This window comes from Syzygium oleosum, unplaced genomic scaffold (genome assembly GCF_021117445.2).
Source record: "Syzygium oleosum isolate NSW1041296 unplaced genomic scaffold, Sole_v2.1 Sole_v2.07, whole genome shotgun sequence".
Classification (NCBI taxonomy): Eukaryota; Viridiplantae; Streptophyta; class Magnoliopsida; order Myrtales; family Myrtaceae; genus Syzygium; species Syzygium oleosum.
Window position 1 is genome coordinate 7,125,843 of NW_026607491.1, and position 27,973 is coordinate 7,153,815.

The following is a 27,973-nucleotide window of genomic DNA, read 5'->3' on the forward strand; positions in this document are numbered from 1 at the left end:
CACTAGAAGGGCCGGCGACCGCGGCCGGCGAGGGTGGAAGGCGGCCGCCTCCGCCGGCGGTTGATCGAGGCCAAGCGACCTCGGCGAGGGTCGCGCGACCCAGCGGCCGTCGCCCGGGTCGTGCGACCACCGCCGAGGATCGCCTCGGCCTCGGCGACCGCCGGTGGCGGCGGATCTGGCTCGCCGGGGTCGCCCGACCTCGGGCGACGGCGCCGGCTGCCCGGCGAGGGGTAGGTTTTGTTTTTTTTTTTTAATAAATAAGATAATTCTAAAAGTGCATTTGCAAAAAAAATTCACCAAACACTATATTTTGGCCAAAGTAGCTTTACAAAATATTTTTACCAAACACCATTTGCATTTCCCCAATGGGCTTTCACTCAAAGGTATTTGCATTCCCCCAAGTAGCATTTTCAAAGTTGAACCAAACAGGCCCAAAGGGCCCATTTGGTTCAGCATTTGAAAGAGGCTTTCGGCCTCAAAAGCCCCTTGGCCAAATGCTGAATCGTTTGGTTCGGCTTTTCGGATTCGAAAAGTCGAAAGCTAGCATTTGGAATGCTGAAAGCCCAAAGCTGGTCCGAACCAGCTTTGGGATTTCAGCATTCCACAAATGTTGAAGCCTATTTTTCCCTTCCTAAATTGCCCTCTCTCAAATTTCAATATTCCGATTTTGCCCCCGTTACTGTTCATCTTCCTCGTCGCGAGGGTGGCCGGCGAGGGCGGATCTGGGCGGCGAAGGGCCGGTGAGGTCGCCCGACCCCAGGCGGCCGTCGCCCTGGGTCGGGCGACCTCGCCGGCCCTTCGCTGACCAGATCCGCCCTCGTTGGCCCTTCGCCGGCCACCCTCGCCGGCCACCCTCGCCGGCCACCCTCGCCGGTGAAGAAGATGAACAGTATAGGGGCAAAATCGGAATATTAAAAATAAAAATTGTCAAAGCCCTTTGCAAAAAAAAATTTACCAAACACTACTTAGGCCAAAGTAGCTTTACAAATTTTTTTTTACCAAACACCACTTGCATTTTCCCAAGTGACTTCACCTAAAGGTATTTGCATTCCCCCAAATAGCATTTGAAAAGTCGAACCAAACGGGCCCTTATACCAGGAAGCCTAAAACAGATAGTTTAATGGTACACGTGTGAGTTGTGTTAGAGAAGTCCCACGTTAGAGAATTGACGTAGTCTAGAATAGTGAATATGTCTAAATTGACCCATAACTTATTGGTTTAAGCTTTTGAATGAAAATACGTCTAACTAGATATGTTAACGGGCTCGGACTTAAGCTCCTTCTTAACAATCTCCCCGGGTGAAGTTATCGGGCTTCTACTACGTGCTCCCAGTACCTACACTGCGAAGGAGGGAGCTCACGATCCATAAGTTGACACCCAAGTCCTATCAATAGTCAGTACCTTTCACGTAATGACGTTTAAGGTTAAAATTATCTTTGATACTATTAGAATTTTGTAACTTATAACACAGCTAATAATTTCCAGCCATGAAAATAAGTTTCATTATATAATTGGAGGTAGGTTTTTACATTGGTTAGTTTGACCAACTTCTTTACTTGAAAGTAAGTTCTTCATATCTGTCATCAGTGATTCTGCATCAGTGATTCTGCCAAATGCTAAGTAATTTTCCAGAAGAGTTGACAATAAATTTTCATGAAAATTTACTGCAGATTACGAAAACTAAATGAAAACCGAAAATACAGGTTTCCTATTCCTCTAGCCTAGTCTGATCTGGTGGGGAAGATCATTCCATAAGATCGTAAATGCTAAATGCCCACAATTTGAATCTATTCTAACGGGCACGACATGCTAGATTTGCCCAAGTCATTTTTCGTCCTTGCATTAGGAATTTCAAGAATTTTTTTGACTGCATCAATTTTTTTAATACAAGAGATGGAATGAGAATGAAGAGCCATCAAATCAACAAATGGAGATAGACCAAGGTATCTCCAATTGCCAATTTTCTTGGACTTCATCTGTCTGTGCAGGTGCTTTATTTCAGCTGCTTCTGCAAAATAGGGAAGTCATCTTCATTATCCACTGAAGATGAGACAAAAAGGGAAACTTTGATATGTCCTGAGATAGATGTCATCGAGAATATGGAGAAAGAGACCGGTGATGCTTCAGGTATAGGTATGTATATATATAGCTACCACCCCAGTCTGTGTTGTTCATAGCCACAAACACCGGGCAAATCATACAAGCTCGACTCATCACGATATCATCCGAGGACTCAAAACAAATCAGCAATGGTAGTGTATTGTTTCTGTCACATTATGGTTCTCATATACCTGCCACTTTCTCCACTTATCAACGTGTTCTTCTTTTTTTCCTGATTTTTCCCTATCCCCTGGTGCAGGTTGACAAGAATGTGGACATGTCCCTTAGTTCGGCAAGCACGAAGAAGGGTGGATACAGGGCTTGCATGTTTGTGTTCGGTGAGCATGTCCATATTAACTTGATTATGAATTTTCACTATGCTAAATTGTTTGTAGAAAGAGAAATTAACTTTCAGAGGAAATTTTTTTACCTTAATTTAATAATGCAGGATTGGCATCGCTTGAGAATATCGGGTTTGTGGCCAACATGTCAACCATGGTCCTCTACTTTCACTATGTTCTCTACTTCAGCCTGTCAACATCTGCAAATCTTCTCACAAACTTCATGGGCACGGTGTGCTTGCTCTCCCTCGTTGGTGGCTTCATCTCGGACACTTATATAAATCGACTCTACACTTGTTTGATATTTGGCTCCATGGAAGTCGTGGTAATTTCAAAAATATACTTTTAAACCTTAAGAGCAGGATAAAGAAGGTCCTTTGCTTCTACTTTTGTGTTCATTGGATGCTGATATCATATGCAGGCACTGGCTATGGTCACAATTCAAGCGTATTCCAAGAATCTTCACCCTGACCCTTGCGGGAAATCATCATGCATTCAAGGAGGCAAGGCACTCTTTTTGTACACCTCTATAATTCTGCTCGCACTTGGTGCTGGTGGAGTTAAGGGTGCTCTTCCGGCGCTTGGTGGCGATCAGTTATATAGGAACAGTGTCGAAGGAGGGAAGGCTCTTGCTAGTTACTTCAATTGGTACTTGCTCAGTACAATTCTTGGAGGGATCGTTGGAGTAACTGGCGTTGTGTGGGTTAACATGAATAAGTCCTGGTATTGGGGATTTTTTATCGGCACGATGACTGCATTGGTTGGATTCGTCATTCTCGCTCTTGGGAAGCCATTCTACCGTTTTCCTCCCCGTGGGAACAGTCCTCTGTTGAAGATCGCACAGGTTATTGTTGTTGACACACCTAACCTGTGTTCTTTGTCATTTAGCATAAGCAGTTATCAGCTGTAATATTTGCATTTCAGGTCATCGTGGTTTCAATTCGGAATAGACACTTATCGCCACCAGTAAATCCTGACCAATTGTATGAGATTAGTGAAAAAGCAAGAGATCCATCTGAAGAGAAAATTCCACATTCCGACCAGTTCAGGTACTAAACTAAAATCTTTCCATAGTCCATATAGAAGGTTACTTGCAAACTCCAAGACGATCTGGATTTCGGCAGTAACTTTGCATTCGTAAAACCAACAACGAAGACCAAAATCTTTGTTTAACCAACAAATCATTATCTGTTCAAGTTTCCATCGTATAGAGGAAGTCCAGATGCCTCAGTCGAATTTTCCCTCTAAAAACGATCCCCATATTCTAAGACTGATTAACGAATCTCTTTGATCAACCAGGTTCTTGGACAAAGCAGCTATTCTCCGTGACGGAACAAATGCAGAACCCTGGAAAGTCTGCACAGTAACCCAAGTTGAAGAAGTGAAAGTACTCACAAGGATGCTTCCCATACTTTTCAGCACAGTTATAATGAACACATGCATGGCACAACTGCAAACATTTTCAGTTTTACAGGGCTACCTAATGGATCCCTACATTGGTTCATTCAAATTTCCGACTGCATCAATTCCCGTTATACCCCTGTTCTTCATGTCCATCCTTATACCCACCTACCAGTTTGTTTTCGTTCCCTTCGCTAGAAAAATCACCGGCCATCCGACAGGCATCACGCAGCTCCAGCGCGTCGGAGTAGGGCTCGTCCTTTCGATCATCTCGATGTCGATCGCGGGAATGGTAGAAGTGAAGAGAAGGAATCGCGCCATTAAAGATCCGTTGCATCCCATCAGCGTGTTCTGGCTCTCTTTCCAATACGGCATATTCGGAATTGCCGATATGTTCACGGTGGTCGGACTACTAGAGTTCTTCTACAAGGAGGCGCCCTCGGGAATGCGGTCACTATCCACTTCTTTCACGTGGCTGTCGCTATCCTTCGGCTACTTCCTGAGCTCCATCTTTGTCAACATCATAAACTCGGTCACGAGAAGGATCGCCCCGAGCAAGCAAGGGTGGTTGCACGAGACGAACCATAGCCCCAACAATCTGAACCTGTTCTACTGGTTCCTGGCTGTGCTGAGTTGCCTCAACCTGGCAAACTACGTGTTTTGGGCTTCCTGGTACAAGTACAAGAAAAATGATTCAGAACTCAAAACCGAAGCCGAGCCGACAGATGGGCAAAACTAGAACATTGTTTCCTCCTTAAATATTTTCCCTTTTTTCTTGTCATGAAGTTATTACCAGAAGCCTGCAGGGTCACTACACGTTAAACACAAGGATCTTGGGAGAGATGATGGAATAAGTGTTTCTGTATAACGTTGTCAATGATAAAGCATCAACCTTTGTGTTCCCTGATGTTGATTTTTTCTTCAATTACAATGATATACAGTACAGTCAATCAAAGTTGAAACATCTTTGTGCAAGAAAAACAATCAACGGCTGAAAAAGCAAGACTGCGCAAGATTGGGTGTCATGCCTCGTACCCATATAATTGGCACAAGCATACTCTCGTTGGTGTTTCTTGCTGTTTCTTGCTTTCTCAATCATCAGCTTTGTCGATCTTTGACACTTGATGCTCGCAGATCCTCGTAATCCTCTGGCTTCTCTACATGTTACCGCACCGCCATGCCTTCTTCAAGTCTCTTCGCAATCCACTCTTAGCATCATCAGCAAAAATCGAATATTTATCACCGTGCTCGAGCCTCTACGAGGCGACCCTGTCGACCCGGAGCGACGAAACGCACTCCGACCTCCTCGCCCTCTGCTCGAACTCGCAGTCGCTTCGCCGGACCAAGCAATGCCACGCACTGGGAATCGTGGGTCGCTCCCTCCCTCGCAGCGTCTCTCTCTGCGCTTCGCTCATCTTGGGCTACGGCGGTCATGGGGACATCGCGGCGTGCCGCGTCCTGTTCCGTCAGACGGTCGTGCATTGCCACACGGCCTTCTTGTGGAACACCCTCATCCGGGCGCACTCCGTGTGTGGAGCTCGTGATGGGTTTGAGACGTACAACGCGATGATCAGGAGAGGGGTTCGACCTGACGGCCACACGTTCCCTTTCGTTCTCAAGGTTTGTGCGGATTTTGTGGAAGTGAAGAAGGGGATGGAGATTCACGGGGTCGTGTTCAAGTTGCGTTTCAATGGCGATGTCTACGTGGGGAACACTCTTTTGCAGTTTTACGGTAACTGTAGGGATTTGAGAGGCGCAGAGAAGGTGTTTGTCGAAATGGCCAAGAGGGATGTCATTTCGTGGAATACTGTTATTGGAGTCTTTTCGGTGAATGGTTTGTATGAGGAGGCGTTTGAGTTTTTCAACAACATGAATTCGAGGTCTGGGATGAGGCCTAATATGGTGAGCGTTATTAGTGTTTTGCCGGTATGCGCCGGACTCGAGGATGAAGTCATGGCGTCTCAGATTCATGCTTACACGGTCAAGGTTGGGTTGGTTACAAATGTGACTGTTGGGAACGCATTGGTGGATGCATATGCAAAGTGCGGGAATGCAGTGGCTTCAAGGCATTTTTTTGACAAGATGGTTGAGAAGAATGACGTTTCGTGGAATGCGATCATAACGGGCTTTGCTTATGGGGAGCGCAATGTAGATGCCTTGGATATGTTCAGGTCAATGGTCTCTGAGGATCTGAAGCCAGACTCTGTCACCATTTCTACTATGCTTCCTGTGCTTGTTGAATTACAGTTGTTTGATTTGGCGGAAGAGTTGCATGCATACAGCATACGAATGGGTATGGAATCTGATTTGTTCATCTCCAACTCACTGATTGACATGTACGCAAAGTCAGGCCATCCAACTAAGGCTTCTACCGTGTTTAACAAAATGAAGGTCTGCAATATAGTGTCGTGGAATGCTATGATTGCTAACTTCACTCAAAACAGGCGAGAGGTTGAAGCTATAAATCTTATACGAGAAATGCAAGTTCATGGTGAAGTTCCAAGCTCGTTAAGTTTCACAAACGTGCTTCCTGCTTGCGCTAGGATGGGTTTGCTTTCTACCGGAAAAGAGATCCATGCAAGGACATTTCGCATGGGACAGTCCTTTGACGTGTTTATCTCCAATGCCTTGACAGACATGTATGCAAAGTGTGGCTGCTTGAACCTTGCCAGAAAAGTTTTCAGCATGTCACAGATAGATGAAGTAACATACAATATACTAATTGTCGGCTATTCTCAAACTAGTTATTGCTTAGAATCTCTTAGTTTATTAAAAGAAATGCAATCTATGGGTATGAACTATGATATTGTTTCCTTTGTCGGAGCTATCTCAGCTTGTGCAAACATAGCTGCAATCAAGCAGGGTAAAGAAATCCATGGGCTACTGGTCAGGAAACAACTTCATACGCATCTCTTTGTTGCAAACTCACTGTTGGACCTATATACGAAATGTGGAAAGATTGACATTGCTAGAGAAGTATTTGACCGTATGCCACACAGGGATGTAGCTTCTTGGAACACTATGATCATGGGTTATGGGATGCTGGGAGAAATAGAGACTGCTATTGACCTTTTTGAAGAAATGAGGAATGATGGTGTGGAATGTGATTCTGTTTCATATATTGCAGTCTTATCAGCATGCAGTCATGGAGGGCTGGTGGAGAAGGGAAGGGAGTACTTTAAAGAAATGCGGTGTCAGAATCTTGAGCCAACACAGATGCACTATGCTTGTATGGTTGATCTTCTTGGCCGAGCTGGCCTTTTTGAAGAAGCTCTGGAACTAATTAAACGCCTAGCCTTTGAACCAGATGTTAATATTTGGGGTGCTTTGTTGGGGGCATGTCGTATGCATGGGAATATAGAGTTGGGCCGTTGGGTGGCTGATCATCTGTTCAAGTTGAAACCAGATCATTGTGGATACTATGTACTTCTTTCCAATTTATACGCAGAAGCAGGGAGATGGGATGAGGCAGATAGAGTGAGAGAATTGATGAAGTCAAGAGCAGTGAAGAAGAACCCTGGTTTTAGTTGGGTTCAGACACGCGATAAAGTGCATGCTTTTGTGGTCGGAGAGAAAGTAGAGGATTTAAATCCGTTTGTTTGGCTTGCAGAAGCTGGCTAGTATGTTCTAAAATGGACATTAAGAAGAGTGGCACATCAGCTAGGATCTCAAATGCTCACTGCAAAGTCTACCCTGCAACTCAAGAACCAAGGGAAAAGACTGTAAGCGGCCTCTCAAGGTTCTTGCTTTGTTATTCCCAAATAATTACATGCTGGCGATCACTATAATAGGTCTAAGACTTGAACTACAGCACAATAGAAAGTGATAGCAAATGATAATGCAATGAGATTACTCTGTTTAGAGACCATCACTGTCAATGTTTCCAGAGAACAGCAGATGAAAGCTTGTTAAAGTACAACAAATCACTTAACAAAAAGCAAGGGGAACATCTACCCTGCACGAGAACGGAATTTACAATGCCCATGAAAATCAAATGGATGTGAACCGTGAGATTTGAGGGAGGAAGCGTCATTGGGAATTGGACACTGTGGACTGTAGAAACTGGAGGTAAGCAATCTGGATCAAGCTCCCGCCAGGTAAAGCAAACTTACTAGAAAAGGGTGTAACCGAGTTTCAGATGAGATGCTTGGTGGGCATGAGAGCGCATTCAGGATCCATCTCGATGCGGCACATGCTACAGCGGTAGGTCAAGACGTTGTCCGATCTCTGACACGCAACACATGGTCGATCGAACACGGAATCCTTGGCTCGGAGGATGAGAGGATGTTGTGGATGTGAGAAATGTTGGATTGCCCGCGGCAATTGCCCAGCACATGATTTGTGAATTCTGAAGGACGGGCAGTGTTGGCAGGAATAGCTCTCACTCGAGCAGCATTTCTTACACGCTGAGCATATATCATCATCATCCACTTCCATGAGAGCCAAAGGGTGCTTGTGCAAGAAATACTGAATTTTCCCCTCTCCGACGAACTCGTATTTTGAGGTTGGCTCGAGAGCACAATCGGGACTCAGGGTGAAATTGCACTCCCTGCACCAATAGAGAAGCTTGCTGTCCCATTGGCCGCAGCCGCAGCAAGCGTATCTCGCTCCACTGAACACCAAAGGCAGAGGATGGAACGGATGGAACGGATGGTGAGTGATCTTCGGGGGCAACTCAGCACAAGATTTATGTAGATGGAAGTCTGCACATTCTCTGCAGCTATACACAAGGTCCAAGCAGGATCGGCCGCACGCGGAGCAATTGATTCCGTAAATTCGGCTGGGATCTACCGGTTTGAGTTTCAAGGGGTGATGGTGGCTGAAGTGTTGAATCTCCATTCTTTTGAGGTCTTCTCCTCCTGTATGGTCCGACCTCGAAGTAGATCGACCTCAAATGAACTTTGTGTATTTAAGCGCGATTTCCTCGCAAACGGTGAAACGGAAAAGGCAAAGTCGTATTTGTATATATTTTCTCGGGTATTTAATCATTGTGTCCTTTTGTTTGCAAGTGTGGGCATTGTCGTTTTGTGTGGGAAAACAACATGCTGTAACTTTAGGAGCACGAAAGCTCTTCTTTATTGGCCATTCCCCAAATCTGTATTTTCAAGTATTTGGCCTACTAAATAACTGCATTCAATCATCCATTTTGCCATTATAAGAGGAATATAATTTGTACGATTTACAGATGAATCATGTAAGCTCCATATCGGACCCACTTCAATCTAATGGCTAAGACCCGTGGAACTACACATGCATCTGGAAATTTAAATATCTAGAATGGTTGGCCAACGTGATTTAGTGATCGGTCCCCGAACGTTTTATACGAAGAAAAACAGCGATTCAACGTCGACCGGGAAAATCCTCATCGATGATTTTGTGGCCAACGATCTGTTGAATTTACAGTTGGAACCTTATCCACGAATTCTAGGGCAACTGCCTCATAAAGCAACAGAAATAATTCTGGATTTTCCATTTTGCTGGAGTGTGGATTTCATTCGAAATCACAAACATCTCAATTCCCGCGATGAAAAAGAGTAAGAACATGTTTCTTTTGTCTCCCCTTTGCAGCAAGTGCAATTGGCATTCACAAATCCACATAAACTTGATGTGTTCTTTCAATTTATCCATTTCCTCATAAATAAATAATTAAAAAAAAACAACTGAATGAGAAGACGAAATCTCAACATGAGCCTGGAGTAGAGAACATGATTTCTCATTTGCGTCAACTTAGCTGAGTCCGACCCCAACCATCATTTGTGTCAACTGGCTGTCACCTGAAAAATCCAACAATGTTTCGGCCATAGGCATTCCCAGCAGCCATGAAAAATCGGTCAATATGATATCATTTGTACAAAAGAATTAGCGTTCAATTTAGTCAAATCGCCGAAATTGGGAAATCCGAACCAATGCTATGATTGATGACAAACCACTGCCGAACAAGAGTCATCGCCACCTAGGGTCCACATTTTCAACTCTTCAAGTCGCCTCCGAATTATATCCAGAGCAACATCAGCAGACCAGTACAGTACCTTATTTTCTACTCCGGGAGAAGCCCGGTCGAGGCTGCTTATGCCAATGTCAACCCCGAGGCTTCTATCATCAATCCTCTTGACCCTCGCCCTCTTGGATTCTAGAAAACTCGCTGCTATGTCTGCAAAATTGCTGTTTTCCCGTGAGATTGAAAGCTTATCCCACAAAGAATCTCCCGCTTCAACTACATGTACAAAATTATTGAGCCATAGTTTCCTGACAGCAGAGGAGCTCCGAACAAAAATAACACCTAAGCTCTTCCCTGCATATAAGTCAAAGGTGGAGTCGGTCAAGGCCCGAAACATGCCTCCATTAGGAAAGAGCATGTTTGCATCCACCACCCAAGCATTGTATCTAAGTTCTAAACATTTCTTAATCACATATGTACTCATCATAACATTCTTGATCAACTCTGGAGAGGAATTGTCAGGTCTCTTCAGTTTGTTAGCCCCCACACTATCCAGAAATTGGTCTGCATCAATAACAGGATGTCCCCTTCTAGCAAGATCAAACAGCAAATCTGATATAGGGCCCATAAGTATGTAGTTACGAATATTCAGCCTCTCAAAGTGGCAGAGCATGTTCCTGATGATGATCTCTTGAAACCCAAAGAGGCTTACAAACACTACAGTCTCATTTATTTGCACAGTGTCAAGAACAACACCAAGGTCATTGAAATTCCTCACGACCCTACCAGGAAGCACCTCTCTAAAACAAAAATCATACCACTTTAGCTTACTCAAGGGCTGCATCTTGAGAAGATTGAAATCATGAGGAGCTTCATTCAGAAGATGAGAATCTGGCCCAGCTGTTTTACCATAGTTGACACCGGTATCTCTGTGAGAGACGCTAAGTGCTCTTTCTTGTAAAAAGTTGGTATAAATGTTGAAATATCCACGATCATGAATGAACTTTATGAACCATGGAGTCCATATTTTCTCTCCCAACCTTCTGTACCATCCTGTTGTCACCTATATTTCCAGACTCAAGTCATCAAATGAACATGATGAGGAGATAATCAATGTGATAAGAACAGAGTGAGAAAGAGATATTCAAACTACCATTCCCTCAAGGATTGGCTTGATGCCCTTCGCCTTGTGATAGTCATACCACCTCCTAAACTCCTTCCAATGCTTTGGAAAGAGAATCTGACCCCAAGTCCCAACTAACTGATACAGGAAAACTCGAGTTCTGCCATCAACCTGCAGTTTGTTTCCATGCTTACCTGGCCATAGCAACCAAACATATTTTACTAGATTACAGAACTGAACATCCAATGAGAAATATGGATCACGCAACTGGAAGGATCCAGGAGATAGTATTGATTTCTCTACAAATTAGTGAGGAAAAAAAACGGTCTAACAATGAAAGGACAACAAGAAATGGCAGCTCATTAAGCATCAACTCTCCACTTGTTTAAGGGCTCATTTTCAATGCTTTCAGCACCAGATATCTTTTCATTTGTTTTTCTTCTTGCCCCCGTCGGCCAGAAAGGCCCCGATCTTGTTTTGTTTTTATGATCTTACACCATACACATCTTCCCATGGACAGGTCATGCAAAAAGTGGGACTAGTTGTCTACTATATTACTGTCAGATATATGCCAGAGATTACCAGTATGGGTTTTGAATTTACCAGCTTTTAAAAAAAAATAAACAGATATGAGAAGGATAACAACATGTTGTTGGGGCACCTATTGAGAAGTCGCACGTGGAACCATATAAATAGAATTTTAAAAACACAGCTTTATCAGAGCGGACTACAAATTATATCGGAAATAATAACCAGTATATACTCTGCCAGCAATTAGTCATTACAAGAAAATACTCTACCCCAGTGTGAGGTATTCAAATATGTTCTGGTGTCCTGGATAAGTCAAAAAAAAAATCTTAAATCTTCTCCAAACCTTAATCGACTCGACCGCGAGGAGTTTTTATGATAGAAGCAAAGATGAGACCACAGTTTTCTAATAAAGTCATCTTGTAGCATTAATATATGCTAAGACTGGATATCCGACATCTTTTGTATTGCAATTGCCGTCACCAGACAACTGTATACTCTCTCTCATGTTGCAATCCACAATGAGACCTTGGTGCCCATTTATGCTGACACCAATTCCACAGTTCCTGAAGCAAAACCCGCTTGCCCAGCAAAATTAAGACGAAATCTCACAGCGTTGATGATAAAAGATTCAGCAGAATCTGCGAAGCGTCGCTACAGAGTCCAAAATCAAGCTACGATCTTAAAAATTTCAGACTTAGCATCGGCGAGATCACAACAAGCCCTCTTGACATTTCTAAGAATACTCGAATCCTTACTGATCACTGAATTAACATCACCTTTCAACCTAAATCCACAGAGCTAGTGTTGCAAAGTTAAGTTAAACCAAACGGCAGATTCAACCGGAGCTCCATTGGCAAGCTACATCATTCCATCTCCCCTCATATAGCAATTCGGCAACTCAAGTAAACTCAAAAATTGCCAAGAGAATTCTACAAATGAAAGGTACCTGGGACAAACCTTGGTCGCTGAAGCGTCACTCCGTATATCATCGGGCTAAAATTCGACGCATTGTAGTAAAAGTTCCATATCACGGACTTAACGAACTTGTAGAAAAGCGGCGAGACCTCCAGGTCATCTTCCACAATGAAGGCGAACTCATCGTCGGAGCTCGGCCACCACGCCTCCAACCACTGCGCCTGCAGCCCCGCGTTGGCCGTCCGGTAGTGCACCAGCTTGTCGCCGTACTCCCACCTGAACCCATCGACGAAATCCAGGATCTCACGCGAGGCGCCGAGGCTCGATTCCACGTCCCCCGACCGGTTGCCGAAGTGGTCGATATGGACGTGGAGGTGGACGGTGTCGGAGAGGTAGTCAGCGGCGGCGAGGGAGCGGAGGCAGCGGGAGAGGGAGTCGAGGCGGTTGAAGGCGAGGACCTTGATGAGGAGGGTGAAGTTGGGGGGGCCCGGCGGCGGCGGCGCTCGGGCCTCGGGGCGGGAGCCGGGGAGGAAGCGGGGGCCGTCCGGGTTAGGGTTCCGGGAGGCGGGGAGGGAGGCGTTGGAGTGGCAGTAGAGGACGAGGAGGACGCAGAGGGAGAGGAGGACGACGACGAGGAGGTGTTGCCTCTGCGGCGATCTCGCCATCGGAGCTCTCTAGGGTTTGCGCCCACAGAGTGAGAGAGAGGGGAGGAGAGATCTCGGGGGAGGAAGATGGTGAAGCTGAGCTTCTTCGGCGTCGATGGCGGAGCGGAAGAGAAGAGCGGTGCTTCGCTGGCTAGTCCGCGGCGGTGATCACGTGACGTTGGCTTCTTTGTCACGTGAATGGAGCGGGTAAATATTCTGAAAATAATCGCTTTTTGTATTAGAGGTGAGCAACAGAAACTAGGGGTGTCAAAACCAAACACAATACCCGAACCGAAACACGAACCGACCCGATCCGAAAACAAAATTTTCTTATTGGGTCCGGTTGGATCTCAACTTGTTTAGATAACAATAAAAAAAATTGGGTATTGTTTGGATCTATTAGGCTTGGGTACCCAAACCCAACCCAAACAATAACCAAAACCTTTAAGATCCCTCCTCCTCCCAGGACCCTGTCGCCGACTTCTTCTTCCTCGGGTTCCGCTGCGCCGCCGTTGCCGGCAACATCACCCTCAGCGGCATCGCCGAGATCGACGGTGTCGGCGTCCTCAAGCTCACCAACGAGACGACCTGTTTCTACCCTAGCCAGGCGGCGGAGGATTTCATCCTTCTGCCGGAGACCACGCCGTCCAACCAGATCTCGCGGCCATCGCGCCGCCGCCTCCGGAAATACCGCATCATCCCCGAGTTCTGCGCGGTGAAATCATCGACCGGCGACAACAACGCCGCCGCCGCCGTCTCTGTCCCTAGGAACCACCACCGCAAGCGGTCCAGAGACGCCATCGGCGACGACCTCTTGAGCGGCGATCGCTTCTCGGCGACTCACGATCCTCGCAAGATGACCAAGGCGTCGCCGTCTCGGGGGCACGAATCGGGGGCACGAATCAAGATGACCAAGGCGGCGGGACCGTCCTTAATCGGAGTCTTGAAATACAAGTCTACAATGTAATTTGAGTTATCTGTCACGTGAGGCTTCCCGTCTTCACTCAACCGTAGCTTTGCCTCACACCCTTCTTCATTGAACAACTCTTGAAGTCTCACCTATCAACATCAGAATTCCCAAATTGATCAGCTTCTCGCAACATCAAGAACTGAATAGTATCACGATGAACCCCTGCTTTTCAGGAGCAAAATCCTCTGTCGATTTCAGTCTAAACTACAATTAACACAGAATTTCTATTCAAAAGCATTCTGAATACTTAAAAGGGTCTTGCTTCTGTGTGTTCAGTTTGACAAGTAACCAAAACTAGGGGTGTCCAAAGTATCCGCTCAAACATGACCCGACCCGACCCGAACCGACCCGATTGTGCGGCTATATCATATTCGGGTCTTATTTCGGGTCGGGTCAAGCACATATATTCATTTTTTCAGATCGGGTCGGGTATCATGAAAACCCGACCGACCAGTTGACACCCCTGCTTATAATCGCAATGGAATTCACGTTGGTTATTCATTTATTACATCTTCGCTCTGCATAAAAAAAAGAGGATATATATACATTCCTCATTGGACAATTGAAATGGGTACTTCGACGCAGTTGTGTAACCGTATTTATCCACTACTTTACCCAACGATAAACGTGGAAAAAAAAATTACATTGACAGTGAACGTAATAATTATCCCTACTTTATCCGGTTAGCAAACCAATCCTTACATTATTTATTCTTCAGCAAATTTAAGCCCTTCCGGCAAATTTTCGTCGTCGTATTTGTCCAAGATTTGCTAGGTCATTACCGACTATTGACAATAGCGCCTATGTACAGTGTACAAGCACCTCAACAAAATTTACACTTTCAGTTCTTGTACTATTTGGAGTATTCAGACGTAGTCCTTGTACTCTGTATTTGCAAAAATATGAGTTCTCGTAAAGATTCTACATATTATTTCTTAAAGAAAATACCATTAAAATCCTAAATTATGCTCACCATGATAATAATACCTTGATTTTTTTTTTGTCACCAAAAATCTCAAACTTGTTTATTACGACACAAAACAATCCAGTCGAGAGCCTAGAATCGACGACTCTGCTAGCCATGGCCGACGCCCTGCCGATAATGGGGTGGCGGACATAGGTAGAGGGCCTTTGTTTTCTTTCTTTCTTTTTTAAGTTTTAGCTATTTTTCTTTTTTGAGTTTGTCTCTTTATGGAATTTTTTTTTGCTTTTTAACCTAATTTAATTAAGATTTTGTGTAAAAATTAGGATTCGAATCAAAACAACGTCGTTTTAGTACTTTAGTTAACCTTAATGCCACATAAGACGTCACATGGGAGAGATGAAATATTAAAAAAGATGATGTCAGCATTTTCCGTAAGTTAAATTGAACGGAATTAACAAAACGACTCGCCTCGCCTAGGTCCTCGCTAGGCCCTCGCTAGCCGTAGGCGAGGCGACCCTCGCCCTGATTTGGTGAGGGTTGGCCTTGCTTTTGGACGGCGAGGGTCGCCCAAGCGAGGCCGACCCTCACCTTTGGCTTTCGAGGGCAGCCTTGCCCGACCTCTCTGGATATAGTCGGTGGGTGGCAATTGCTTGAGATCAGCCACCAGCAAAATGAAAGAAAAAAATAGAAAAAAGAAAAAAAAATGTCAAAAAAGTAAAAAGAATGGAAATGATCTTGACCAGCCGATGAGGTCAGGCCCTTTTTTGATGTTGACATGGCGATTTCTAGCCCTTATTTGAAACGAGATCTACATCAGACCCTATTTGAAACAAGGTCCACTTCAGGTCCTTATTTGAAAATTTTTCCTTTATCCCAGGACATTTATATCTTCCGCGAATGTATATCTAGAATTACAAAGACTTTTTTTCACAATCTCAAAATAATTAGAACATTCCTTTTTGGATAACTTCAAATAAGTTCACTAATCCATTTTAGTTTTTTTTACGGGAAACGTTGCAAAAGGAATTTCTTTTTTTTTGGGGCACCTAAAAAGAGAACCGTGATTCTATATCGATTAAATTATATACAAATAGTGTATCGTTATTTATCTCGTAATTACTTACCATTTTATATTGCTTATGACATCCTTCATAACATACGTGGCCTGTATGATAACTACTCATTTAATATTACGCGTGATGAAACAAAGTTTCCACAAACAAATATAAAGTCGTGCATAATATAATGATTTCACACTAGATATAATGACTTAATACACAATCAATACCGTGGACGGCTTGCGCCGATAGAGACACGATCGAAAGCATACTTGGGTCGGCTTAGCGATTCGTGATATAATCGACCGGTCAAATTGTTATGCTGACCCAAACTCGGGTTGGAAATTGACCACAAAGTCCTCATATTATCGAGGAAATTACAGAACAGGGACATCTTTTTTACCGCGTCAACGTCAAAGCACGAGCAGCGGAAAGAACGAAAGCGGCACGTCGGTTCAAATGCCGACCTTTTCCATGAGAATTTGATACTGCACTTTCCTCGTTCACCTTTGGTATTAACGGAAGGCCCAAAAAAAGTATTCCAAAGTTTGTTCTTTTCCTTTTGTTTTTATTATTTAAATATTATCAAAAGCAACTATTTACTTTACTGCCTAAATTAAAAAAATTATCGAATTTCAACGTATTATGAAAAAGCTGCGTGCGAATCTATTTGTGAATTTTTATGTATTGCGAAGGTTTTGGGAGCTCCGTGGTAAGAAAAAAAAAGTTTGAAGTGCTTCCGAGGCGAGACTCGGACTTTGTTTGGAGTGACTTTTAGTTTTGCGTCTTTGCTTCCTTTTTTTTTTCCAAATCTTACGACGTGGTTCGGTTCTTGCTTGGAACTCGGATTTAATTGGGAGACCTTGCTAGTTCCCCTCCACATAACCAGGTAATTATGGCCATCGGCCTAGGTTACAAGAAAACGATATGTAGTATAATTTTTCACAGCTTTTTAATATATTGAATTACATTTTAGGATTTATGAAAGTTAAAAAAGTCACTCGCGACTTGTCTTAATTTCCATCAAGCAAAATTTTAAATTAAGTATAAAGTAAAATATAAAAGTCAATCCATACACGAAGTTAGTTTATTTGACTTTTAGAATTTTAAATGCGAATTATTTAGAGTGAATTTTTATTTTTTCAATTTTGACTTTTCTCGAATCTCATGGGTACGAATGTTGACTTTTTTTATGTAAAATATTGAAACCTTTAAAAATAGTCTTACGTTGAGACGTAAATCGATATACAGTTTGTTTAAATTTAGGTATTACTTTAAGTTTTGACGGGAAAGTAAAAACAAAAAATTACTTTCGACTTTGAGAAGTGTAGACAAGCACTTTTATGCATTATTAAACATCTAAATTACAAATATAAATATATATCAATTATCACTTACAGGGTTAAATCACTTCATTATTTTCCAGGAATCCAAAATTATGTTCTTTTGATGGGAGAGTGAGATACCTCTTATGGGATCTTTTTAAACCCGAATTCAGACTTATATAACTTAAAGTCGTGGCTATTATTTTACGTCGGAAAAACACTAAGGGTGCGTTTGTTTCACGGAAAATGTAACGTCTTTTGAAAAATATTTTCTGGAAAATTATTTTCCAGAAAAAATAGTTAGTTTTCATTTATTTGGTGATATGTGATCGAAAATATTTTATGGTGTTCGGATCTCATTTGGAAAATGATTTCAATCCCATGATTTTATCTCAGGTAAAAAACAAATCGAATTTTTAAATATTTTTATTTTTAAAAATAAAAAAGAAAAAAGAAAGAAAAAAAGGAATAAAATATTAAAAAAATAAAGAGAAGCAATTCCGGAAAGTGTTTTCACCTTCTTAGATTAGGGAATTTACTTTTCTAAATTTATACACGAATGTTTTCTTTGACCGGAAAGTATTTTTGATTGACTAATAATTTTTGGCGAATCAAACGGGTAAAAGTCCAGAAAACGGATTCTCGAAAAATACTTTTCCCGAAACAAACACAACCTAAGAAACGTGTTCAAACTGTTAGAGAAAATATCTCTTTTACAATTCAGATCGAGATCAGTAAAGCAATTCTTGCATCCTTGACAACTTCAGCAAGATTTCCAATGCTGACAGATCCATTAATTACAGATGTGCCTTACTCTGTCTTTCCCTGTATATAAATCGTAGATTACGAAAATTATACTATTGCATTTATTTTAGTTAATGTCTCTCCATAAAATCATCAACTATTTTGTACTTAAAATACACGTGAGAAATTACAGTACGTGGTGCATTTTTGTTTACTAGACAGAGCAATACTTGGAATTGCTTTGGCTATACGAGGGCACTTTCTCCCATGCAAACGTGCGAAAAAAATGTTAGTGAAGTCATCTTTCCACGTCATTTTAATCTTTTTTAACTCGAATTCTAGCTTAATTAAAGTATAACAAGCTTAATATATATCGGAGATCAAATAAATACAGTACCGGCAGCCTCGCTTTAATCTATATATGTTTCACATTTACTTTTGATCGGTTCCGTCTTCCACGTCATCGTCATGATAACCTGTGGAAAATACTTTAGGATAAAAAATTAACGATTGATTGGAAATTATGTATTGTCTCCGTCATCATTTGACTGTTAATAAATAGTTAATTAATATTTTTTTATAACCGATTAATTTATTATTATTATTTTATTTTTTTTGGCATCCTCTATGGCCGGCCGCCGGTGTACTGAACTGATGATTTTCTTCTTTTCGAATAATAAAAAAAAAAATTGGGGGGGGGGGGGGGGGGAATCGACCAATCAAGTAGTGGGACCCGCCAAAACGTGGGTTTGGGTTTTGAATAAAAGTCCTTAGCGCCTTTTTTGTGCCGCTTTCTTACTACATTCCCATTCATTTAAAGCGTTTGCGTGCGAATAATTAAAAAAAATAAATTAAGTTAATGACCGAGATTAGCATAAAACCTTTTTGAATTAAGAACCGGAGCAACTGTTTATCTTCTGACCCCCCCCCCAAAAAAAAAACACAACTATTTTATCCCCCTTGAGAAACTATTAATCTTCCAAAAAGTAATATTAGTAAATAACTTCGACAAGCGTACGGCATAGTTAATCCCACGCTGGCCTTGTCGAAAAGGGTTCAACATTCGCCACCGAACGTATCTCGACTCACTTGAAAAAGATCAGAATTCGAGACCGATACAAGTCTATCACCACCTAATAGAGATTTCTTCACGTGGGGTATTAAATTGCCCGAGGCACGAATTAACCCAAAGTTCACTCGCGAGATTGGTTAAACCGGCGGAAAAGGAATCCATCCCGCACGGCAACCTAACTGTGTGACAGCGGCGCACGGGGGAGTAAATTGATTAGAAATCGAGAGATTCGACGATTCAAATGCGACCTTAATCAGGATACGCACATGGCAAGCAATTCAACAAGTCGGAAAACACGCCAAGTCAACATTGAGTAATTCACCTATCACCGCCATCCTCATGTTACTTGATCTCTCAGGAAGATTTTCATCTATCCCAGTGACTAAAGTGATGTGACCGACCGATCACATTCTTCAAGCCTATATTTGTGATCCGACGGGGCACTTGAAACTTTGAGATTATAGTTAAATTTGGCGACGTCACGCGCCGGCGTCACCGTCGCAGGAACAAGACTTCGTCGTGGTCGCGGCTCAAAGAGTTGAACCGCGTATGTCTCTCTCTCTCCATCTACAAAAACCAAGAAGTAAAACACGAGGGAGACGAGAGAGAGTCCCAGTGACCGAAGTGATGTGACCTACCAATTACATTGTTCAAGCTTATATTTGCGATCCGACGTGGCACTTGAAACTCCGAGATTATAGTTAATTTGGCGACATCACGCGCCGGCGTCACCGTCGCAGGAACAATACTTTGTCACGGTCGCGGCTCAAAGAGTTGAACCACGTAGATGTCTCTCTTTATCTGTCTCCAAAAGCCAAGAAGTGTAAAACACGGGGGAGACGAGAGAGAGAGTCCCAGTGACCGAGGTGATGTGACCTACCGATCACATTATTCAAAGCCTATATTTACGATCCGACGTGGCACTTGAAACTCCGAGATTATAGTTAATTTGGCGACGTCACGTGCCGGCGTCGCCGTCGCAGGAACAAGACTTTGTCGTGGTCGCGGCTCAAGAGTTGAACCGCGTATATGTCTCTCTCTATCTCTCTCCAACCAAAAGCCAAGTAAGTATCAAACACGGGGGGAGACGAGAGAGGGCGGCTTTTCTTCTCTCTCTCTTTCCCCCTTTGCTTTTGAAAAAGCACAAGCACCAACCTTTACCTGCTCCTCTCTCACTCTCTCTCTCTCTCTCCTCATTCCCATGCGCAGTCGCATTCAATTTGTGCGGGAGGGCGATTTCAATTCGAAGCGAGAGCTTCCCCTTCTCACCATCATCATCATCATCATCATCCCCTCTGAAATCTTCTCCCGAAGCTTTAAGGCGGAGGAGGAGGAGGAGGAGGAGGAGGAGTTCATTTACTCTTTCATTTATTCAGTGATCTTGTTCTTTCGTGGGTCTAACGCTCGGGTCGTCCTCCCTCCTTTTCTCGCTGGATCCGTGAGTCTTCCCCTCGCTTTCCTTTGCTCCTTCTTGGTGTGTGTGTCTCTCTCTCTGCCTCCCTCATCTGGGTTTTCCATTTCGTTGCTCTGGTCCTCTGCTTGATCGTGCTTCTCTGCGAATTGTCAGTGTTGCTTGCTGGTGTCGCTTGTTCTTGCTCCGGAGGTCCTCCTCCGGTTGTTTTGGATTCTGGGTCGTTGCTTCTTTTTATTTTTTGTAACCTTAAGTGGTCTGTTTCTTGAAGAAAAGTGTCGTTCCGTTGATTCGGAGATTATCTGTATCTGACACGACTAGCTGTAAAGTTCTCTGGGATGGGCTCCCTTTTGCATTTGGTTACCTGGGGGGGTTTTGTCTTGCTTATCTTTTGTCCACAGGCTTCGAATTTGAAAGATATCTGGAGCAATTCCGTGTTGATTTGGCCTAATTCGAAGCACTATGATATATTCTTTTTGTTGGATTCTTTGGACGAAAATGATTTCTGTAGCCTTTTGATATGTTCTTTTTTTTTGGATTCTATGGAGGAAAATGATTTCCGTTTTCTTTTTTCTTTGTGTTTAAGCTTTGTGTTTGGTTTGGTTTAGTTGACAGAGCAAATTCGTTTCCAGTATGACGAGGGTCGGCTGAGACTTTAGCAACACTATGCCAAAGGAGGCCTTTGGTGCGGTGTCAGCCGATGTGATATTTGCTTCTAGTCGTTTCCCGAATTACAAGATCGGGGCTAATAACCAGATTATTGATGGAAAGGATGATCACAAGACTTTGTCGATGAAGGAAGTCGTTGCGCGCGAGACTGCTCTATTGTTGGAACAGCAGAAGCGTTTATCAGTTCGTGACCTCGCCAATAAGTTTGAGAAGGGGCTGGCTGCCGCTGCCAAATTGTCTGAAGAGGTAAATTTTTCTTGGGGTTTCTTGATTGAGTTGAACATCTGTCCTGAATTTTTTTATTGTCTCAGCTAGTTTTTGCTGTCAAAAAATTGGAGTTCAGCCAGAAAATACTCTTGAAGATCATGAAATTCATGTTTCTCGTGTTGAGGTCATTTATAGTGGCAGTCTTATGAGGGATTGGTTAATTGCACTTTATTAGAGTGTGTTTTACATTTCATTGTGTCACCTCTGTCTCTCAATTATGATGCTTTCAGCTAAGAGTTATCATGGCTTAGCTGCTATGTGCAATTGAATAGTGGCTATCTTGCGTGGACTTCAGGCTAGACTTAGAGAGGCTGTTTCCCTGGAAAAACATGTTATCTTGAAGAAGCTTAGAGATGCATTGGAAGCGTTAAAAGGACGTGTTGCAGGACGGAATAAGGATGACGTCGAAGAAGCTATAGCTATGGTGGGACTCTTCTCTCTGCTCCTCCTGTCATCATTTCTTATTGAGTGCCTTTGCCCTGTATCATAAATCGGTGAAACTCAAAAGCTGACTGTTGTCTGTTCGTGTTTTTGCGTGATTGAAGTTAGCTCAAACCTTTTATATATCATGTTTTGAGTGCTCAGACAGGTTATATTATGGTAGGGTGGCAGCTTGCAGGGTGTCTAGAAAGGAACCCCAAGGATAATAACTTAACTTTGTAGACATGAACTTCAAATGGTGGATTGAAATGCCTGATGCTCGATTGAATATAGGTGCTTATTTGGATGTTCACTTCCACTGGTTCACTTGCATGTTATTCTCTTGATGTTCGAATCTTGCCATTTAGATTACAGGCATATTTAGAGGTTACTTTTACTGCTCATGAGCCAATCATCCTTTCTATATTTGTTTGTCTCATGAAATTGGCGTAGAATGAATTTAAGTTATGGTTATGCTAAGTAAGACTGACTACATGCAGCAGCACTTCTTAAATGGTACTATCCATGTGGTTTTCCTTGTGCATAACCTGGACTCAATGGCTGCTACTTTTCTGTTTCTCTGGTTGTCTTGTTTTGTGTCTGTTTGATTGATTATTTTATAGCCCGTTCTATATAGATAGATTCGTAGAGTTGTGGAATGACTTCTTTGTCCTCCAACACTTTGGTTCGTTCCCCTTTACCTAATGGAAATATTTTCTTACTATAGGGTGGATCTCATGGTGCTATCTTTCACAATATGATTTCGATTGTTTGATGCTGCTTATGCTGTCAACTGAAAGAATTTAAGCAAGTTTCACTTTCTTCTAGGTGGAAGCTTTAGCGGTTAAGTTAACTCAACGAGAAGGAGAGCTTATTCAAGAAAAGGCAGAAGTGAAGAGTCTAGCAAATTTCCTAAAGCAGGTATAATTTGTGCTCGGTCAACTTGTGTCAGTGTTTCGAATTGTCATGGTCTGTCATTCCGGTGAGGTGGTCATGATGATATGGACAAGGAGGACTGATGCCTATTGGCTTTCGCACGCTATTTTACATTGTTGATTTTCGAAATTGGAGTGAAAATTCGTCGCTCTTTTCCTACACAAATGAGCTTTAAATGTTCATCCCTAAATGACCATAAAATGATTGTGATTATTTTTTCTTTTCTTTGCGCTTGTTTCGACCAATTAGACCGTTAGAAGAGTGATGCTTTCTTGAATCCACGGCAACCAAATGGACTTATTCTTTTCTCATTCAATTTTTAGTCATTATGTGGATTGCTTGGTTGTTAATTCGGTAGGCTGCCATTTTCATCGTAGGCCTCAGAGGATGCCAGGAAACTTGTCGAAGAGGAAAGAGCTTTTGCTCGGGCGGAAATTGAAAGTGCTAGAGCTGCAGTACAAAGAGTGGAAGAAGCCCTTCAGGAACATGAAACCATGTCTCGGGCATCAGGCAAACAGGTGCTTATATGGTCCTCAGTGAAAGCATAGAGTCCCCAGTTTTTTGTTTCCACCTATACAAGCTCCATGGACATTCGACCGCATCATTTATTGCAATTTATTCCTCAAAAAGTTAACTTTGTTACTAAGAATATAGGTTAAAGAAAGTCACTTTGCATGTTAAATTCATCATTTGCCATCTGGCCTTTTACGGAGATATTTTTTGTAGTGTAAGTGGATGATCTCGGTTGTGTTATGTGCTTTGGATGGATCTAAGTGTCAGGTATTTTCAGGATCTGGAGGAATTGATGAAGGAGGTTCAAGAGGCTAGACGCATCAAAATGTTGCATCAGCCAAGCAAGGTACATTTTGTGTTAGTGTTGATATTTTTTGGTCTTGAAAGCCATGGGCGATTACCAGGCACTACATAATAGATGCTATCCAAATCAATACTGAGATTATATCCATCCATGGATGGTATATTTTGTACATTGCGAGATTTCCTCTCCACACTCTTGTTTTGCATGCACCAATATACATGGTGCATATATATGTATATAATTCCAGTATGGATAGCGAAAATAAGGTGCCAGGTGCACTGAATCCGGTCTACCCTAACCTTGAAAGGGCCTATACTTAGCTCTCGAAAGAATGGAGGAGTTCATGCACTTGTACCGAAAGCAACATGAAGCCACTTACTTTTCTTTTGCTTTTCACATGCATCCAGCCTTTCCATTTTTTTAACCTTATATCCTATGGATGGTGAAAGTGGTTGTTGAATACTATAGGGGAATGTGGTCTTTGGAGGAAAAGGGCACACAAAAATGTTGTATTTTGGAGTTTTGGGAGCTTGATTGGTCAGGATTCTGTATATATGCATGTGCCTTTATGCAGAGTACTCTTAAGGAAATCAAATCCTTTCCCCAAGGCTGTGTTTCTGCTTTCAGCAATTCTGTTTCTCACTGGAATCAATTGTGTACACATAATGTGGCGCCTACTGCTAAGCACTCCAGGCGGCTATGACATGCAGAATAGCATTTGATGGACTTCATGTTTTGTTCCTTTAAATGTGTTTATCTTTTGACATCCCTGCTTCCTACATTTTTTGTTTCCTGTTTCTATCTGAAGACTTTCTAAATTGTCGTTTCTCCTCTCTATTTTTGTTGTGTCTACAGCAGTGTACAACTATGTTTGGCTTCTTTTTAACAACTAGTATTTGGATCATGGGCGATGCACTTGAGTTGCCTTGATATGATAATCATTTTACAGTCTTGAAGTACAAGCTCTTTAACAGGGGTTGACTTGCCAATTTAATCATCTGATTAAAGCTCCATCTCTTTGCCCGCATATTTTAGAGAGTTTAGATTCTAACATAATTGACACACTACTGTAGGTCATGGACATGGAACATGAACTTTGTGCCTTAAGGAGTCAACTTGCTCAAAAGTCCAAACGTGCGCTTCATCTTCAAAAGGAGGTTGGTGTACTGATAGGCTTGATTATTGATCTTTTGAAGGTCAATATGCACCCGTGTAGCGATTGGACATGATTCTTGCAAAGTTTGTTTGGTCATAGGTTGTTCTGACGTTAATGCAAACAAACAATGACATTTGTGTTTACTTTTTCTTATCTCCTGGTTTTTTATCTTTTGCCCATATCTTTTCCTCCTCTTATCCAGTTGGCAATGTGCAAGAGAGGAGAGAAGAATCCTCTTCTATATGAATTAGATGGCCCTGAAGCTTTGGGATCCATTTTGCGTATTCTTCCTAGCTCTGATAATGCTCCAGAAATTTCTGAGTTCTCAGTCCAATGGTATCGCTTATCATCTGACGGTGGCAAAAAGGAGCTCATTTCAGGTATGTATTTCTACATTAGACAGATCAATTTATAGGTCCACATGCAAAATTTTGTTTTCTTTTTGGCTGGATCTGTGGAAGCTAAGATTGGAAGCTCTGCAACTCCCTGGCTCCTAGCACAGGGCTTTAGTGCCTTCACAGACAAAGATGCTTTACATGCACATTCTTTTCTTTTTCCTCAAATTTTTTTTTTGCAGAAAGCTTGCTAGGGTGATGCCTTTTGTGCTGCATGGGGTTTATAGGTTACTGCTGAGCAATGACCTCTATGTCTATATGCCTATCCACTGCTTTTATTTGGCAAGGAAGGTGTATGTAGCCTTAAGAAAATTTCAATGTAGGATAACTATGTATGTGATGCTTTGTTTTAGGTTTGTTTGATGCAAAATATTGTTTTGCACGAGTTCAATCTGCTTGCAGGAGACCTGGTGGCATAAATAAAATATTTTTCTGGACAGTTAACCATGCTAGTGGTAACACTATGGAAAGAGGAAAATCTCTGTGGGAACTTAGGTTACATCTTTTAAGAATCAGTCATGTGCAAAATTTTTAGATGTTCACATCAGAGTAAAACTCATTGATCTGGTGGTTTTTGGAAATCTGTGCTAAAGTATAGAAAATTGGCAGAATTAAGGCATATTCTTTACGCCCAAGCCTTGAAATAAGTGGTATTGTCTGCTTGATGCTACCAATTTCATTGGTCACCATGCAGGAGCTACCAAACAAGTTTATGCCCCAGAACCTTTCGATGTTGGGCGAGTTCTGCAAGCTGATATATTTTCGGAGGGCCAGCACATTACACTGTCAACCACTGGCCCAATTGAGCCAGGTATGCTCTTTATAGTCTATATTCCTATTTACTTCTCACTTTCTATCTGAATTTACTGCTTTTTGTGCCTATGTATGTTTTTGTTAAAGCAAAGACTAATGTCATGTATTTGTTGAGCAGCTCCAGGTCTTGGAAGTTATGTTGAGGCACTTGTTCGGAAACATGATACTGCATTCAATGTATGTCTCCCACTTCCTATTTAATGGACCAGATTGGTCTTCCGTACCTATCTGGAAGAAGCTATGTCCTCAATGTTCAATTGTCTTTTTATGTCCTTTTTCGACATAAGCATCTGAGATCCATGAAGCTTATGTGATATATTGTGCATGCAACTGCTTGATTTTCATAAGTGTGTGGATTGCATCTCCTGTCTCAAGATGAGTGATGGCTGTGCCCTACATCTCAGCTTCATTTAAGTGAATATAGGTTATAGTGAAAGCTTGCATTTGTGTCGGAATCTTGGTGTTTTGCCTTGTTGCTCAAAATGAGATTGTCTATGCATCTCTTTGAAGACGATCCTGTATGTTTTCTTACATAAACTCTGCATGCACTTTTCTTATATATGCCTGTTGTGATGTAGGTAATTATCTCTCAAATGAGTGGTGTAGACCGCATATCGGAATCTATTCACGCCCTTCATGTGGGGAAAATGAGAATGAAGCTTACTAAAGGAAAGACAACAGTTGCTAAAGAATACTATTCCAGCTCTATGCAGGTATAAAAAAAGTTCAAAAATTGCTCTGGAATGAAAATTTATGCATTAGCCAAGGAATGAGGCATCAAACTTTTTTTTCCACGGGGGGCTAATCAGATGTGTCTGAAAGTTTCTGTGTGTCCTTGCTGTGGCTTGAGTCGCTTGACTGGGCATTTATTGGTTTCTATACCATGCTGTTAAACCTTGAACAGAAATCTGCTTAGGTTGCTTTTCTGCAGTCTGTTTGCTGAAGTTTATTGTTGGGGCTGGATATTGGAACAATAGCAATCCAATAATATGAGATCAGTGAAAGAAATTGTGAATGTTTTCAGAAGATCTATAGAATTGTGTCAGCACATGCATACAATTTTGTCGATATGAGCTGTCTTCAAAGCTATATCACTTGAAACTGATGTTGCAAATGCCAAGACATGGGCCATCTTGGTCAGTGCGTGCATGCACAGACAATAGAACCCAAGTCAGAAATTGCTGCTGAAGTAGATATCCAAACTTAGCACTCGAATGTCTATCTAAGTGAATTCATGCATTTACATTATCCGATTTCTTCAAGCACACGTTAACCGTCTTGAGTTTGTGAGGTCATCTCATGCAATTCACCTGCTGTTTAGCTGTGTGGGGTTCGAGGAGGTGGAAATGCTGCACCACAAGCAATGTTTTGGCATGTTAAGAATGGTACTTCCTTCGTATTAGCATTCGAATCGGAGCGAGAAAGGAATGCGGCCGTAATGCTTGCCAGGAGGTTTGCCTACGACTGTAATGTAAGTCTCCGAGCATGTTCCTGCGTCTAATTCTCGTTTTCCTTGTTTTAATTTTCAGTTGATACTGTTAAAAAAGAAGCTGAACGAGTGTTTAACTTGGCAGATCATTCTTGCGGGGCCAGATGATAGATCTTTATCGTCTACCGCCCAATAGATGCCCATTAAATTGCCTTAACAAACATGTAATTATCCGAGTTTCTTTTTCATCCCATGTATCATAAGTTTGTAAGAGTAGAATGTCGGCTTTACGGTCCTTGCAATTAGCTGTGTTGCTTTCTCAGGCTTCCATTTTCCTTTTCCCTTTAAATTCGTTTTTGCCCCAGTTTCGGGCTGCTAATTCTAGCCCCCCAACATTCAAGGCACCCTTTTATCTGCCTTAGTCATTGGATTGTAACAGCATGAGTTTTCTTGCTGCGAAATCTGTCGCTTTTGCGTGTTGATTTGGCTGATATTTGGTTCATGGTAAATGAAATGCTTGGAATTGTGGAAAGAAGAATGATTCAGCTGCTCAACATGTATGTGGCATATTTT

The 27,973-nt window shown here is 42.3% G+C and overlaps 5 protein-coding genes across 6 annotated transcripts; 3 read left to right on the top strand and 2 right to left on the bottom strand.

The window, feature by feature from the left end:
- Window positions 1–1,385: 1,385 nt before the first annotated feature.
- Window positions 1,386–4,771, top strand: LOC115678313 (protein NRT1/ PTR FAMILY 4.5-like). 2 transcript variants are annotated; one of them, XM_056313316.1, is made up of 7 exons: window positions 1,386–2,252; window positions 2,360–2,438; window positions 2,549–2,766; window positions 2,863–3,285; window positions 3,366–3,490; window positions 3,741–4,514; window positions 4,639–4,771. In XM_056313316.1, coding segments are annotated over exons 1-7 (1,623 nt in total). In that variant the 5' UTR covers window positions 1,386–2,249; the 3' UTR covers window positions 4,640–4,771. The 2 variants fall into 2 exon arrangements, with proteins under 2 accessions (XP_056169291.1, XP_056169290.1); XM_056313315.1 differs by lacking the exon at window positions 4,639–4,771 and having other exon boundaries at window positions 3,741–4,590.
- Window positions 4,772–4,865: 94 nt separating this feature from the next.
- LOC115676818 (pentatricopeptide repeat-containing protein At3g03580-like) lies at window positions 4,866–8,606 on the top strand. Its single transcript, XM_056313314.1, has one exon. It carries the CDS (start codon window positions 5,004–5,006, stop codon window positions 7,461–7,463), a length of 2,460 nt encoding a protein of 819 aa, XP_056169289.1. The 5' UTR covers window positions 4,866–5,003; the 3' UTR covers window positions 7,464–8,606.
- Window positions 7,666–8,681, bottom strand: LOC130138630 (protein VACUOLELESS GAMETOPHYTES-like). Its single transcript, XM_056313317.1, has one exon. It carries the CDS (start codon window positions 8,679–8,681, stop codon window positions 7,977–7,979), a length of 705 nt encoding a protein of 234 aa, XP_056169292.1. The 3' UTR covers window positions 7,666–7,976.
- Window positions 8,682–9,292: 611 nt separating this feature from the next.
- On the bottom strand, window positions 9,293–13,146 carry LOC115676827 (uncharacterized). Its single transcript, XM_030599841.2, has 3 exons — window positions 12,381–13,146; window positions 10,934–11,097; window positions 9,293–10,843 (listed from the first exon to the last, which is right to left on the bottom strand). Exons 1-3 carry the CDS (start codon window positions 13,012–13,014, stop codon window positions 9,752–9,754), a joined length of 1,890 nt encoding a protein of 629 aa, XP_030455701.1. The 5' UTR covers window positions 13,015–13,146; the 3' UTR covers window positions 9,293–9,751.
- A 7,032-nt stretch (window positions 13,147–20,178) lies between these two features.
- On the top strand, window positions 20,179–27,923 carry LOC115676047 (stomatal closure-related actin-binding protein 1). The gene is made up of 13 exons (XM_030598911.2): window positions 20,179–20,525; window positions 21,107–21,413; window positions 21,730–21,858; window positions 22,683–22,775; window positions 23,168–23,308; window positions 23,581–23,649; window positions 24,681–24,764; window positions 24,966–25,143; window positions 25,853–25,969; window positions 26,090–26,148; window positions 26,550–26,684; window positions 27,293–27,442; window positions 27,546–27,923. Exons 2-13 carry the CDS (start codon window positions 21,165–21,167, stop codon window positions 27,594–27,596), a joined length of 1,455 nt encoding a protein of 484 aa, XP_030454771.1. The 5' UTR covers window positions 20,179–20,525; window positions 21,107–21,164; the 3' UTR covers window positions 27,597–27,923.
- The last annotated feature ends 50 nt before the right edge of the window (window positions 27,924–27,973 follow it).

What these genes read in the sequence shown, in the direction of transcription:
- LOC115678313 (XM_056313315.1), top strand. An exon ending in TTGGCTCCATGGAAGTCGTG is followed by an intron (nt 2,767 to 2,862) that starts GTAATTTCAAAA and finishes TATCATATGCAG; the next exon opens with GCACTGGCTATGGTCACAAT. An exon ending in CTCTGTTGAAGATCGCACAG is followed by an intron (nt 3,286 to 3,365) that starts GTTATTGTTGTT and finishes TTTGCATTTCAG; the next exon opens with GTCATCGTGGTTTCAATTCG.
- LOC115676818 (XM_056313314.1), top strand. Translation starts at nt 5,004, where the DNA reads ATGTTACCGCACCGCCATGCCTTCTTCAAGTCTCTTCGCAATCCACTC.
- LOC130138630 (XM_056313317.1), bottom strand. Translation starts at nt 8,681, where the DNA reads ATGGAGATTCAACACTTCAGCCACCATCACCCCTTGAAACTCAAACCG.
- LOC115676827 (XM_030599841.2), bottom strand. Translation starts at nt 13,014, where the DNA reads ATGGCGAGATCGCCGCAGAGGCAACACCTCCTCGTCGTCGTCCTCCTC. An exon ending in GCGACCAAGGTTTGTCCCAG is followed by an intron (nt 11,098 to 12,380) that starts GTACCTTTCATT and finishes TGCTATGGCCAG; the next exon opens with GTAAGCATGGAAACAAACTG. An exon ending in AGCCAATCCTTGAGGGAATG is followed by an intron (nt 10,844 to 10,933) that starts GTAGTTTGAATA and finishes CTGGAAATATAG; the next exon opens with GTGACAACAGGATGGTACAG.
- LOC115676047 (XM_030598911.2), top strand. Translation starts at nt 21,165, where the DNA reads ATGCCAAAGGAGGCCTTTGGTGCGGTGTCAGCCGATGTGATATTTGCT. An exon ending in TAGCAAATTTCCTAAAGCAG is followed by an intron (nt 22,776 to 23,167) that starts GTATAATTTGTG and finishes TTTTCATCGTAG; the next exon opens with GCCTCAGAGGATGCCAGGAA. An exon ending in CGCTTCATCTTCAAAAGGAG is followed by an intron (nt 24,765 to 24,965) that starts GTTGGTGTACTG and finishes CCTCTTATCCAG; the next exon opens with TTGGCAATGTGCAAGAGAGG.